Source organism: Lycium barbarum, chromosome 3 (genome assembly GCF_019175385.1).
Source record: "Lycium barbarum isolate Lr01 chromosome 3, ASM1917538v2, whole genome shotgun sequence".
Lineage (NCBI taxonomy): Eukaryota > Viridiplantae > Streptophyta > Magnoliopsida > Solanales > Solanaceae > Lycium > Lycium barbarum.
In genome coordinates, this window is record NC_083339.1 from 118,112,322 (window position 1) to 118,128,097 (window position 15,776).

The window sequence follows — 15,776 nt, forward strand, 5'->3', positions numbered from 1 at the left end:
ATTTTTTAGTAGAAAAGTCACAAAACTTTGAACCTGGAGTAATATTTTTTATTCTTTTTTGTATTTTTAATGTAATAAATATAAATCCAATAAAAAAATCGACCCGACTAAAAACTCATATGCAGATATTAAAATACTAAAAGAATGAATAAATTTAAAATAATTTATCGCAAGATTATTACTGCCGACGCAAATTGTAATAACTATTGCAACAGAACGGTGATGAACCAATGCCATTATGCCTAACAAAATTATCCATCATTCTTGTAGATATCGGCTTCCACCCAATCCTACGTAAATACTCCTCACCCTGCTTCCCCCAACCCACCCACCCCCCCCCCCTCCCCCCAAAAAAAATATCTCACTCTCCTTTGTCCTCTAATGTAACCACTTCAAGAATACCAACAAAAGCTCTCATTGCTTTGAACACATAAAAGCATCACCTCTCCCTTTCATAGAAACTCATTTTTTTTGTACTTGCATTATCATAACTAAAGCAGTTCATAGTGAAGCAAACATGTCTGTCTCAAGTTTTCCAGCTCCAATTACTGGTGGATCAACCTATGTTGGTTTAAAATCCAACAGCTCCAAGCTTTTTCCTGCTAAAGATAGTACAATCACTTGGGGTCAAAAAACTATTTCCAATGGGTCTAAAACTTATTGCATGAAGGTAAAATAATTGTTTTTATCCCTTCATAGAAACTATGATTTTGGTTCTTGAACTTTTGGTCTTTGTTTTTGCTTATTTTTGATTTACTTCTTGCTCTGCAAACTTAAAGCAATTCACTTTCGACTTTCTATTAGTTTTGAATCTAAGCTAGATACATGAACAGCGTAAAAAAAGGCTCTATATCATCAGTGTAATCTAAAATGTTATAGCTAGCTTAAGTTACCTGCAACGGCCAAAAAAAAAAAAAAATTACACTTTATGATTTCTAACCGTTTTTAGCATTGATATCATTATTATTTTTAAGGGCAAAGGTGCAAATATACCCTCAACTTTGCGATTTAGAGTAGCCATACCGTTTTTAGGAACATATAATTGGGAATTTAACCGTGGTCATTTCATTTTATATTATGAGTCAAATGGACTGTGGGTTGCGAGTTTATGAGTTAATGAAGTGAAATCGGATAATTAAAATGAAAATTCGGGGAATCCGTTCAGTTTGAGAAGAGATAATGGTCAAAAATACATCTGAAGTATAACTTTTTTGCAAGTTTCCAGCACCATCAGATATTAGTCAAGGTGTGTTTTGATAAATAGTTGGTGATAGTTCAGGTGCCAACATTTGATAATTCAGGTGTGTTTTCCTAAATAGTTAGTGATAGTTTAGATAAGACACGCAAACACCAGATAATTCAAGTAGGAAACTCACAAAAAATGATATTTGAGGTGTGTTTTTTATCATTATCTGGTTTGAGAATAATCTCGAAAACTTTACTAACAGTGGGGTGAATTGGCCACATAATATAAACGGAGGATGAATGTGGCTGCTATTTTAAGTAGAGGGGGTAAATTCGACCTTTTCATTGGTGATATCATGTTCAATTAAACCCCCCAAAGTTCCTCTTTATTTGCGATAAAATGAAGGAATTGTAGAATGATAATAAAATATTGGTAGAAAAGAACTGAAGTGATAACGTAGAATGATAAATGCCAAATGAATTGTTTTCCTTTAATAATTACTTTGATTGATGGAAGACTTAAAATGCTCTTGATTTGGAAATGGAATCTTAAATATGTCAAGTGTCGTGATGGAGATTAATTAACACCACTGTAATCCCAGTATGTTAAGCACTAAATTACAGTTTAAAAAATAGGTTCGAATAAATTTTTCTTGTTTTTAAGTGTTCACTTATTTTTGGGTGTTGGGAATGAACAGACTTGGAATCCGATCGACAATAAGAAGTTTGAGACACTGTCATATCTGCCACCTCAATCAGAAGACTCTATTGCAAAGGAGGTTGATTACATGATAAAAAAGGGTTGGATTCCTTGCCTTGAATTTGATCAGGTAGGATCATTTACATGAAAACAGAAAATTCAGTTCTGTACCTCTAGTTTTCTACGGATTTTTTCTCAATTTTATAAAAAGAGATTGCGCATATTTAGAGAATTATATACATCAATAATCATATAAATTACCATAACTTATAAACACGTTTATTAAGGGTATGTATGGTACCAGAAAATATTTTTTAATTTTTTCATGTTTGATTGATCAATATATTAAGGATTAACAGGTATGGCTTAAGTACTGATGCCCAAATCAGGTATATGTGCACTTGTTGTCACCTACCGGCTCTTGAAAAATGAACGTTTTTAGAGATGAATGGTTTGGTTAACATGCCGATTATGTGACAAATATACGCATGAATTAGTAATGATTCATTGGAGAGTAAGGTTAACTTTTTGACTAGATTTTTCAATGGGGTTAGGCCTCGAGAATTTTCTTCAAACCTTATATTTTTCATACATATTTTTAAGATTATTTATCTCACTTATTATGAATTGTTGCACTATTTTCCTTGTACTTACCTTCTAGGTTAATTGATAGTACGAATTTATACAATCAGTATATTAAAATTAAAATCATCTTTATATAATAACTCACTAGTGTTTGCTTTGTGTACGCGATAGGTGGGATATGTGCATAGGGAAAATAGCAGCATGCCAGGGTACTATGATGGGAGGTACTGGACACTCTGGAAGTTGCCCATGTTTGGCTGCAATGACTCTTCTCAAGTTCTCAATGAAATCCAAGAATGCAAGAAAGCTTACCCAAATGCTTTTATTCGTTGTTTAGCATTTGACAATGTTAAACAGACGCAGTGCATGGCCTTTCTCATTCAAAAACCTGCAGCATAAAGTTGCTATCTATGGCCTTAATTTGCTGCCTTTTAATTGTTGTCTTACTTTTTGGTTCGGAAAAAAATGAGCTTCGCCCTTGAGGGTGCAGGTGCGAGATTTGAAATCAGGACCTAAAAGTTTATGGTTGAAGTTGTATTTTTTAGTTTTGGAAAACAAGGGAATGGCAAAATGCCATTTACTACAAGGTGGTAAATGGTCATAGCTGTTGAAGGTACCTTACAATTTTCGAGTAAATTTTAAAAACAAGACTGTGTTGAAAGAAATTTTTAAGATTTCCATGATGGTGGTGTTTGTCTTATTGTTAAATCTGTTGAAAGGGCAATATGTTCAGAAAGGGTACTTGGAACACTAAAACATAAATGGCGAGAAATAATATGCAAAATGAAAGATGCTATAAGAGACTCCAGCAATTTTAAAAAATATTAGAGCTAATCAAATTCCTCGTCAATCAAACTCATTTCGTGATGCTATAGCAAGGCAAAAGAGTAAACGTTAGCCTATTGCAGAAATGATAGGTATCTAACTCAAAGTCAAAAACTACAATTATTGCGATGGTTGAACCACTTTATTGCCCTAGCACTAGAGATAACTACCCTAAGGCATGTAGTTCTTCCTTCTGGCTTGATTATGAGGACATGTTTTATTCATTAGCATTCGAGGAACAAAACGCCCAAAACAAAATGAGAAGTTGGTGCACGGCATTATAACAAGTTTTCACAAAACTGGTTAGTGTTGCTTTAATCAGAAATTTTGACTTGCAGCACTTAATTCACTTGCTAATACATAGGGATCTAGTAGCTCAATTGGTTGGTTACCTGAACTTTCACCTTGTTGGTGAGAATTCAAATCCCACTTTGTAATTCCCTCCCTCATTTCCCCTTCCCTTGCTCCCTATGTAAAATAAATAAATAAATAAATAACAAAAAACTCTTGCTATCACGTCGAACAATGTTTGCTCATTTTCACCTTTTTTGAACGATAATGAAGCAGCCCTCAGAAGAAATCAAGGTTTGGTTTCTAGAGGGACACTATCTTTAGAGATACTGTAAATTTTAATTAAGTGTCGTATTTACTTGGCTTTCTATCACTAAGGCCTCCGGAGAAAGGTATTTCAAAGATCTACAACTTTCAAGAAGGAATTTTTCGCAATATATCGTTGGAAAGGTATTTCAAAGATCTACAACTTTCAAGAGGGAAATTTTCCCAAATTCCTTATAGATTTTTCCGTATACTTATTCTAATTGAGACATGGCGCAAACTCACTTCAAAACACGCTCCGTAGGGTAGCTTCCGATTTTCCTTTGCTCAAGGACTCTTCTCATGTCTTGATTGAGTTTCAAACACCATTTATACACTACTCAAATTGGGTTCATTATACCCCCGTCTTATGAGTCAAATCTTAGCCCGAATGCACGAGGTGTTACATCATCCACCAAGCCTTGTCACATTCTTGTGACACTTCTTTAAAGTCTAGTTCAGTAGTGATATGAGAGACAATATCAGCAGGAAATAGTTGTTGTAGTTTCATAAGATTCTAGCCTTCATCTAGCATTATCTCTTTAACATCCTCCACTATACCTCTCCTGGTGTCCCACCAAATTTCCTACTCAATTTTGTCTTGCTTCAAGCATCATTTTCTAATTCTGAGAACCACCCTTCCATTGTACATATTGAGGATACTGTTTCTTGTAGTACTTGATCCATATAAAGTTGGACCAAAGTGTATTTGAAGTCCTGAATCTCCATCATAGCTTGACTGCCAACGCTTTTGAGACATCAAAGATTGGTCTAAATCCCAATCCCCCTTCATGCTTAGAATACACATTTTTAGCCATGTTGCCCAATGCCTGCATCTCCTATCTTCCTTTTTACTCCAAAAGAATTTATTGAAAATTTTATGCACCTCTTTGATCACACATATAGGAGGTTTCAAAGCAGACAACAGGTGAATTGGTATGCTCTAAAGCACACTAGAAACCAACACTGCTTTTTCACCTGGTGATAATAATTTCCCTTTCCATGCATGCAGCTTGTCTCTCACCTTTTTAAGCAACTCTGAGTAGTCAGCCTTTCTTTTCCTGGCATGTGTAATTGGACAGCCAAGATATACAAAAAGAAAAGCTCATTTAGTAAAACCAATGATACTTTCCACTTCGTGTACTGCAGTATGTGCCACCTTATAGTACATACAGAAAGAACTCTTATTCTTATTGATCAACTGCCCAAAAATGCTTTCATAATTCTGCGAAGTCTGCATAATCTGTTTCAAAGAATAACTATCTGTAGATGAAAAGATGATAGTATCATCTACATAAGCAAGATGATTCAACTGAGGGCTCCATTTTGGCATTCCAAAACCTTTGAATTCCTTATCATTAAACAATGCATTAAGAGATCTCGAGAGAACCCAGCTTCCGGGATAAAAAGTGCAGGAGAAAGGGGATCACCTTGCTTGACCCCTCTAGAAGAATGGAAAAAACCATAAGCCTGACCATTGATGAGTACAGAATACCAGTTATTAGCAACCAACCTACAAATCATATCAATATAGACTTTTGCAAAGCCCATCCTTCTTAACACCTTGGTTAAAAGTAACCATGAAACTCTATCATAAGCCTTGGTCATGTCAAGTTTGATTACAACGTTAGCAGGTTTTCCCCTCAACCTGATATATGAAACAATCTCCTGGGTCAATAGCACATTCTCTATGATATTTCTACCTTTTACAAATACAGGCTGGTTTGTAGAAATAAGCTTTGGAAGTACAGTCTCTAATTTATCATGAATAACCATGGAAAGGACTTTGTTAATGAAGTTACTAAGACTAACAGGCCTCATGTCTGAAAATGTCTCCAGCTCATTCTTCTTTGGTAACAAGACTAGATTAACATGTGTGATTTCCTTTGGAAGTGTATGGCCATCCTAAAAGGCTTTTACAACACTGTACACATCAGCACCAACAATCTCCCAACAAGAATGATAGAAAAAACCATTTAAACCATCTGGACCACTAGCACTATCACCTGATAACTCAAAAACTGCCTTCTTCACCTCCTCCAAAGTAGGGACTGCACTAAGCATTTAATTTTCGTCCTGAGAGACCAATAATGGAATATGATTAAACAAAGGTGAGTCAGTCTGATCAACTTCCTGTGCAAACTGTTTCTGATAAAAGGAAACAACTTCTGCACCAATATCATCCACATTTGTCAACCATGATCCATTTGCATTCTTAATCTTCTTTAGAAGAGTTTTCTTCCTTCTTCCCTTGACCAGACTATGAAAAAATCTAGTAATTCTATCCTCTTCTGCAAAATGATCAAAACCAGCTTTTTGTCTCCAAAATTCCTCCTCATAATGCAAGTACATCTTCAATTCAGCCTGGGATCTTTGCAATACCATTCTATTACCCTCTGATGGCATTTTTGTCATGACCCAACCCCGTGGGCCATGACTAGTGCCCGAACTGGACACCCGTATACGAACCTGTTACATATAATCAAACTGAATCTATGAACAATATGGAAACTTGCAAAAGAACTCCAACGGTTCATAACGTCATCATATATGTATATTCAGATAAAATGTCTCCTCAGGAGTCACAACTGATAAAATCATAAAATGATACGCAAGCCGACAAGGCTGCCACTACACATCAATATCATGTCATATGCAAGCCGACAAGGCTGCCACTACAGAGAGACATCATATTATAGCACATCGTATAGACACAGCCGAACAGAACTTATACACAACCCACCCATATGTCTACAGACCTCTAAGAGTATCGATAGCGAAATATGACGGAACAGGGCCCCGCTGTGCCCCTGAGTAAACATATACATATATATCATAAGATCTGAATCAAAAGTCTAGACTCCGGAACAACGGAGATCTCCAAGACAGCTGAGTACAAGTCCTATGCTGAAGGGTCACCAAACCGACTATCTGTATCTGTGAGCATGAAACGCAGCCCCCCAGAGAAAGGGGGTCAGTACGGAATATGTACTGAGTATATAAAACATGAAATACAGTAAAAAGATCATAACTGAAATAGGAGTACAGGAGAAAAGGATAACATCCAGAATACCAAAACACTTGCCTTTTGAAACATAAATCAGGCATGTCAATATCATATATCATGTCCGGCCCATTATGGGACTCGGTGACATAATCATATCATCATCATCATCATCATATATATATATATATATATATATATATATATATATATATATATATATATATATAACGTGTCCCGGCCCTGTAGTGAGGGACTCGGTGAATAAAGTCATCCTTGGCGCCATAATCACATTACCATATCATCACATCATCATATATATACATATAACGTGTCCCGGCCCTCTAGTGAGGGACTCGGTGAACAATGCAGTGAAACTGTGCACGAAAACGTGTCCTGGTCCGGGACTCAGTGAAAGATATGTTGAGGCATGCACGAGCAGAGTAGTGAGAAACCATATGCAAGTTAAAACACATCCGAGACTCGATAGAATAATCAAAACGAGCTATCATTTGAAAATCAAGGCAATAGTCATATCAAGTACCTTTCGAATATCACTATGGATTATATCAAAATAGAACTTTTGGAATCATATACACGTATCAAGACATAATGAAATAGCTTCTAGGAGTCAAGAACATTAGCCATCCTAGTGGCTCTAAGAATAGGAGCTTCTTTGAAATCATACATATATGTCGTCTATTTGTTTCATAAAGATCATGCCAAAAGAAAGAAAGGATAGCTTTACATACCTTGTCGCTTCTCAAGTTAACCATAACTTAGGTCTCGGGCTTCACCAATCTACAAACAATACCAAATGTGCCAATAATCAAATTAGGATACTCTTTCAAACAAATCCTTAATTACTTAGAAATCTAACGATATTCGGGTAGCATCTTCCTTACAAACTTAATAATCCTCATGATTCTAATTTATCCAAAATATCAATCACAATACCAATAACGATATCCACAAATACATATCCCAATAGAATCAAATCCATTCTTAAACCACCTCCAAGACAGCCCAATATACACTCCTATACCGATACTTGTATACACTTCTTTATTTTCGTATATACATAGTATAACAACAAGCACAACCACAACAACTACAGCCAATTCCACGATATTCCAGTACACCAAACAATTTATAACAACCACCAAACAGTCCATATGATAACAATAACAATTTATCCGATTTCCCACAATTAATTTCGTAGTTCCCGTCTCACAATTTAACTATGACCTGGACGAATTTAAATATATCTAATAGAGGAGAATTCTTACCTTATATTCCAAGAAATACTCTTCTTCAACATTACTTCACTTCGAAGAAAGCCCGAATTCAACAACGCGATAAAACGGAATAACGAGATCGAAATGGTGAATAAAACCCGAATATAATGAGACTTTGATCTTCTTGAACTCTACAGGTTGTAGTATATAGGGAATATTACATTGCTGCTACAGCTACGGATATCACCTTCAAAATAAACGCAACAACGTTGCTGCCTATTATTATTATTTTTTCATTGTTGCTTCCATTCTCATTGCTTCCCCTTCCTTCTCGTTGAGAAGGGAATATATATAGATAGATATTTCCCTATGTCTTATACGTTGCTGCCATTTTTTTATTTTTGGGAAATTTTCCCATATAAGAACAAAGATGAACATATGTAATCCTTACCTACTGGAAACGTGCAATGATATGTTCCATAAATATGAAAGAATGCCAATATGTAAACATATAATAGTATGACTTATCCTCCTTTATAGTGGACTATGGGGTCCACTTATTAATTACCTTTCATTCCACCTCAATTCCTACGGAGACACCTACATAAATTCACAGTGCATGAGTCATCCCTTCCTTCTTTTAACCGGCCACGTGGATTTCCATTTCATGATTTACTAATCACTTGGTCAATTTTTCACTAAAAATCCTAACATGTAACTAATTGTCCACATAATTAATTCCTTATCTCAATCCACTTAAATAGCAACCATTTTTAGTACACTTTATATACTCATTGACATAATCACGTGACATAGCACTAGTCCATAGCCTTTTTGGTACACATAAAATATTATTTTCAATCACCGTGGTCACACTTGTTAAGTGCTAAATTATTTTGGGACTTCATTCCTTGTATACACCGAGCTCTTGATTTTCATCCTTGGATATGATTGAATTCTCCCGGCTCAGGTAAATTTGTTCATGTTGGACGATTAAATGTTCTAGTCCAAAAATACGGGGTATTATAGCTTCGACCGTATTTCACTCAAATAAATGTTGAAACTCGACAAAACTTATTTTCTTCGATTGGTTTAACTTCAAATCCTTACGATACATGTGTACCATCACTTTAACCACCTATAAGCTTGGGGAAATAACCTCGTGTCCGTTACTAATATTATTTAACCCGCACACTTTCCAACGCATGAGAACACGGGATGTAACAATTTTTTCAAAAAGCTACTCTTTCCCCTTGACAATATCCTCTCTTATACTAAGTTGTTGAAATATATCACCAAAGGACTGTTTACTCCAATATGATAAAGCGTTTTTTACTTGATCGGGGTGTGCGGGTGGCGTGGGATCCCTTCCCTCCTTAGTAGATTTGTTCCTGAAGACAGACTTTTAGTTATGCCTTAAGGCAACGTCTGCCGCATAAGGCAACGTCTGCCGCATAAGGCAGACTTTAGTTAGTTATGCCTTAAAGAAAACTCTACCACATAAGAAAGACTCTTTGTAAAGCGTTGCCTTGCGATTTTGTTTTTTAACTGAGTGGGAATTCGAACGCAGAAACTCGAGGTATTTTAAGCCACTTTTTTAAGCGAATGACAAAAATTAAAGACCAGCAATTTGAGGGGCAAAAATTAAAGACCAATGCCTTTGAAGGGCAATCCGCGCAAAAAATTGTAGATTGTCACTTAACATGTTTTTTTTACCAAAGTCATTTAACTACGTTTTCTAACACAAACGTCGGATAACTAACACGTTTTTTTTTATCAAAGTCACTTAATCATATTTTTTAGTAGAAAAGTCACAAAACTTTGAACCTGGAGTAATATTTTTTATTCTTTTTTGTATTTTTAATGTAATAACTATAAATCCAATAAAAAAATCGACCCGACTAAAAACTCATATGCAGATATTAAAATACTAAAAGAATGAATAAATTTAAAATAATTTATCGCAAGATTATTACTGCCGACGCAAATTGTAATAACTATTGCAACAGAACGGTGATGAACCAATGCCATTATGCCTAACAAAATTTCAGTTCTGATTTGGATTACTGTACTTCATGCTTTACATACTCAGTACATATTTCGTACTGACCCCCTTTCTTCGGGGGATGCGTTTCATGCCCCCAGGTACAGACGTTTGTTCTGGTGACCCGCCAGTGTAGGATACATTCTGCTACTTTGGAGTGCTCCTTTGACTCGGAGCCCATACTTTTGGTAAAGACCTTTCATTGTATATGTCTCTGTATATATGTATGACTATCTGGGGTACGGCGCGGCCCTGTCCCGTCATATGTTTCTGTTATGTTTTGTAGAGGCCTGTAGTCATATATGTGGGTCATGGGTCATGTTTGTTCGATTATGTTATGATTTGTGCCTTAAGCGGTCCCGTTTGCTATTATGGCCAAAACGGCCTATATGTTTGTATATGTATGTGTATCTGGGCGATGTGTATTCCGCCAGCCTTCCAGTTTTGATATGATATATTTGTACGGGTAACCGCTTAAGATGATATCTATTTTCAGTATCTGTTTAAAGTAACGTATGCTAAATTTTGAATAAGTCTTCGATCTGTTGATTTGATAATCGAATGGGTTTGGGGTGTCCAAATAGGGCACCAGTCGCGGCCCACGGGGTTGGGTCGTGACACTACCTAAAGATGTCGGAGTCCTAAGGGCTTGAAATCTGAAACCCTGTTGGGCCCTACTATGTCTAGACCTGGAGCACTCTCTAGTAATGTGCTCAGTATAACCACATGCATAAAAAGCCCTGGAGGGCGGGGACTAAAATACTGAAGCTGAAGAGTCGGTATAACCATCTCGGTCAGCTGGTCGAGAATAAGTGCCTCTAGAAACCTGCCTCAAACTATACCCACTATGGGCTCAGATCCTAGCTGACTCAACACTCGTAGCATGATCTACCACTGACTGAAAGGAAGCACCTATAGCAACAAGCTGAAGACACGCCACATGTAACGGAAGTACCAGTCCTCCCATGAATCTCCTGACCGTCTCGGTCACAGTAGGAATCAACTGTGTAGCATAACATGCCAAAGAAAAGAATCGAGCCTCGAACTCAGCTACGGACATGCCCTTCTGCTGCAGATGGATAAACTCATCTCTCCTCTGGAGCCTCAGGCGAAACTGAGCCCAAGATAGTGCAGGCAACCCAACTGGCCGGCAATCGATAAAGGACCTCCACCAAGACTTCGCTTCCCCACGCAACTGATCAAATATGTAGTCAACTCCATGGGGCTCAACAATCCCCATCTTATACAACCTCTCATGCATGTCCACAATAAACTCATAAGCATTCTCACTCGGTGTACCGGAGAACCTCGACGGATCTATCTTCAGAAATCTCCCAATCAACTCCTGATCTCCAATGGTTATAACTGGACCAGCAACGGACCTAGGAGCACCAGAAGGTGCTGGGATCTAATCGACCAAAGGGCCATAGTAGCAGGCTATATCCCCTGAGTCTAGCCCTGTTGAGGAGTTTGTGCTCCCGCTCTAGTCTATGACCCTCCTGGAGTGGCTGGTTGGCCACCCACCGCATGCATCCCATCAAGATAGTGCAGAATACAAACCATGGAGTCCTAAAGCACTGAAGTAGAAATTACCTCAAGTTGAGCATAGGCAAGTCCCAGCTCCCCCTCAACTATGAGCTCATGTGCAGGCTGATGCTCTAGCTCTAGTGATACGGATCTAGCACGTCTCTGACCAACCGTATGGGGCCCGGCCCTCTCCAAGCATGGCCACAGCCTCTCACGCGACTTCGTCCTCATGCCCTGGCCCCATTAGCGGGCTCGGGCAACTCATCCCTCATGATAGTAGCGCGTGTCCTCACCATCTGTGCGAAAATAGAAGTTAAATCAGATACCAATTTGAACATCCTAGATATGAATTCGAATACTCTAGATACCGATTTAAATAAAGAAGCACGAAAGAATGAAAGATCAAAGTTTCTCAAATGTCCTATAGCCTCTCGTAGATAAGTACGGAGCTTATCGTACTAATCCACAAGAGTCTACTAGACATGCTCTTGTACTTATAAGATCGAGTAACCTAGGGCTCAGATACCAATTTGATAAAGCGTTTTTTACTTGATCGGGGTGTGCGGGTGGCGTGGGATCCCTTCCTTCCTTAGTAGATTTGTTCCTGAAGACAGACTTTTAGTTATGCCTTAAGGCAACGTCTGCCGCATAAGGCAGACTTTAGTTAGTTATGCCTTAAAGAAAACTCTACCACATAAGACAGACTTTTTGTAAAGCGTTGCCTTGCGATTTTGTTTTTTAACTGAGTGGGAATTTGAACGCAGAAACTCGAGGTATTTTAAGCCACTTTTTTAAGCGAATGACAAAAATTAAAGACCAGCAATTTGAGGGGCAAAAATTAAAGACCAATGCCTTTGAAGGGCAATCCGCGCAAAAAATTGTAGATTGTCACTTAACATGTTTTTTTTTACCAAAGTCATTTAACTACGTTTTCTAACACAAAAGTCGCATAACTAACACGTTTTTTTTATCAAAGTCACTTAATCATATTTTTTAGTAGAAAAGTCACAAAACTTTGAACCTGGAGTAATATTTTTTATTATTTTTTGTATTTTTAATGTAATAACTATAAATCCAATAAAAAAATCGACCCGACTAAAAACTCATATGCAGATATTAAAATACTAAAAGAATGAATAAATTTAAAATAATTTATCGCAAGATTATTACTGCCGACGCAAATTGTAATAACTATTGCAACAGAACGGTGATGAACCAATGCCATTATGCCTAACAAAATTATCCATCATTCTTGTAGATATCGGCTTCCACCCAATCCTACGTAAATACTCCTCACCCTGCTTCCCCCAACTCACCCCCCCCCCCCCCCCTCCCCCAAAAAAAAAAATCCCACTCTCCTTTGTCCTCTAATGTAACCACTTCAAGAATACCAACAAAAGCTCTCATTGCTTTGAACACATAAAAGCATCACCTCTCCCTTTCATAGAAACTCATTTTTTTTGTACTTGCATTATCATAACTAAAGCAGTTCATAGTGAAGCAAACATGTCTGTCTCAAGTTTTGCAGCTCCAATTACTGGTGGATCAACCTATGTTGGTTTAAAATCCAACAGCTCCAAGCTTTTTCCTGCTAAAGATAGTACAATCACTTGGGGTCAAAAAACTATTTCAAATGGGTCTAAAACTTATTGCATGAAGGTAAAATAATTGTTTTTATCCCTTCATAGAAACTATGATTTTGGTTCTTGAACTTTTGGTCTTTGTTTTTGCTTATTTTTGATTTACTTCTTGCTCTGCAAACTTAAAGCAATTCACTTTCGACTTTCTATTAGTTTTGAATCTAAGCTAGATACATGAACAGCGTAAAAAAAGGCTCTATATCATCAGTGTAATCTAAAATGTTATAGCTAGCTTAAGTTACCTGCAACGGCCAAAAAAAAAAAAAAATACACTTTATGATTTCTAACCGTTTTTAGCATTGATATCATTATTATTTTTAAGGGCAAAGGTGCAAATATACCCTCAACTTTGCGATTTAGAGCAGCCATACCGTTTTTAGGAACATATAATTGGGAATTTAACCGTGGTCATTTCATTTTATATTATGAGTCAAATGGACTGTGGGTTGCGAGTTTATGAGTTAATGAAGTGAAATCGGATAATTAAAATGAAAATTCGGGGAATCCGTTCAGTTTGAGAAGAGATAATGGTCAAAAATACATCTGAAGTATAACTTTTTTGCAAGTTTCCAGCACCATCAGATATTAGTCAAGGTGTGTTTTGATAAATAGTTGGTGATAGTTCAGGTGCCAACATTTGATAATTCAGGTGTGTTTTCCTAAATAGTTAGTGATAGTTTAGATAAGACACGCAAACACCAGATAATTCAAGTAGGAAACTCACAAAAAATGATATTTGAGGTGTGTTTTTTATCATTATCTGGTTTGAGAATAATCTCGAAAACTTTACTAACAGTGGGGTGAATTGGCCACATAATATAAACGGAGGATGAATGTGGCTGCTATTTTAAGTAGAGGGGGTAAATTCGGCCTTTTCATTGGTGATATCATGTTCAATTAAACCCCCCAAAGTTCCTCTTTATTTGCGATAAAATGAAAGAATTGTAGAATGATAATAAAATATTGGTAGAAAAGAACTGAAGTGATAACGTAGAATGATAAATGCCAAATGAATTATTTTCCTTTAATAATTACTTTGATTGATGGAAGACTTAAAATGCTCTTGATTTGGAAATGGAATCTTAAATATGTCAAGTGTCGTGATGGAGATTAATTAACACCACTGTAACCCCAGTATGTTAAGCACTAAATTACAGTTTAAAAAATAGGTTCGAATAAATTTTTCTTATTTTTAAGTGTTCACTTATTTTTGGGTGTTGGGAATGAACAGACTTGGAATCCGATCGACAATAAGAAGTTTGAGACACTGTCATATCTGCCACCTCAATCAGAAGACTCTATTGCAAAGGAGGTTGATTACATGATAAAAAAGGGTTGGATTCCTTGCCTTGAATTTGATCAGGTAGGATCATTTACATGAAAACAGAAAATTCAGTTCTGTACCTCTAGTTTTCTACGGATTTTTTCTCAATTTTATAAAAAGAGATTGCGCATATTAAGAGAATTATATACATCAATAATCATATAAATTACCATAACTTATAAACACGTTTATTAAGGGTATGTATGGTACCAGAAAATATTTTTTAATTTTTTCATGTTTGATTGATCAATATATTAAGGATTAACAGGTATGGCTTAAGTACTGATGCCCAAATCAGGTATATGTGCACTTGTTGTCACCTACCGGCTCTTGAAAAATGAACGTTTTTAGAGATGAATGGTTTGGTTAACATGCCGATTATGTGACAAATATACGCATGAATTAGTAATGATTCATTGGAGAGTAAGGTTAACTTTTTGACTAGATTTTTCAATGGGGTTAGGCCTCGAGAATTTTCTTCAAACCTTATATTTTTCATACATATTTTTAAGATTATTTATCTCACTTATTATGAATTGTTGCACTATTTTCCTTGTACTTACCTTCTAGGTTAATTGATAGTACGAATTTATACAATCAGTATATTAAAATTAAAATCATCTTTATATAATAACTCACTAGTGTTTGCTTTGTGTACGCGATAGGTGGGATATGTGCATAGGGAAAATAGCAGCATGCCAGGGTACTATGATGGGAGGTACTGGACACTCTGGAAGTTGCCCATGTTTGGCTGCAATGACTCTTCTCAAGTTCTCAATGAAATCCAAGAATGCAAGAAAGCTTACCCAAATGCTTTTATTCGTTGTTTAGCATTTGACAATGTTAAACAGACGCAGTGCATGGCCTTTCTCATTCAAAAACCTGCAGCATAAAGTTGCTATCTATGGCCTTAATTTGCTGCCTTTTAATTGTTGTCTTACTTTTTGGTTCGGAAAAAAATGAGCTTCGCCCTTGAGGGTGCAGGTGCGAGATTTGAAATCAGGACCTAAAAGTTTATGGTTGAAGTTGTATTTTTTAGTTTTGGAAAACAAGGGAATGGCAAAATGCCATTTACTACAAGGTGGTAAATGGTCATAGCTGTTGAAGGTA

The 15,776-nt window shown here is 36.6% G+C and overlaps 2 protein-coding genes and 1 long non-coding RNA gene across 3 annotated transcripts; 2 read left to right on the plus strand and 1 right to left on the minus strand.

The window, feature by feature from the left end:
- The first annotated feature begins 408 nt into the window (after positions 1–408).
- On the plus strand, positions 409–3,086 carry LOC132631999 (ribulose bisphosphate carboxylase small subunit, chloroplastic 3-like). Its single transcript, XM_060347777.1, has 3 exons — positions 409–670; positions 1,884–2,015; positions 2,642–3,086. Exons 1-3 carry the CDS (start codon positions 518–520, stop codon positions 2,867–2,869), a joined length of 513 nt encoding a protein of 170 aa, XP_060203760.1. The 5' UTR covers positions 409–517; the 3' UTR covers positions 2,870–3,086.
- A 3,429-nt stretch (positions 3,087–6,515) lies between these two features.
- LOC132634055 (uncharacterized) lies at positions 6,516–8,598 on the minus strand. Its single transcript, XR_009580019.1, has 3 exons — positions 8,183–8,598; positions 7,646–7,694; positions 6,516–6,826 (listed from the first exon to the last, which is right to left on the minus strand). It is a non-coding gene; the product is annotated as an uncharacterized LOC132634055 (long non-coding RNA).
- Positions 8,599–13,104: 4,506 nt separating this feature from the next.
- On the plus strand, positions 13,105–15,776 carry LOC132632000 (ribulose bisphosphate carboxylase small subunit, chloroplastic 3-like). The gene is made up of 3 exons (XM_060347778.1): positions 13,105–13,361; positions 14,574–14,705; positions 15,332–15,776. The coding sequence occupies exons 1-3, from the start codon at positions 13,209–13,211 to the stop codon at positions 15,557–15,559; spliced, it is 513 nt and encodes a 170-aa protein (XP_060203761.1). The 5' UTR covers positions 13,105–13,208; the 3' UTR covers positions 15,560–15,776.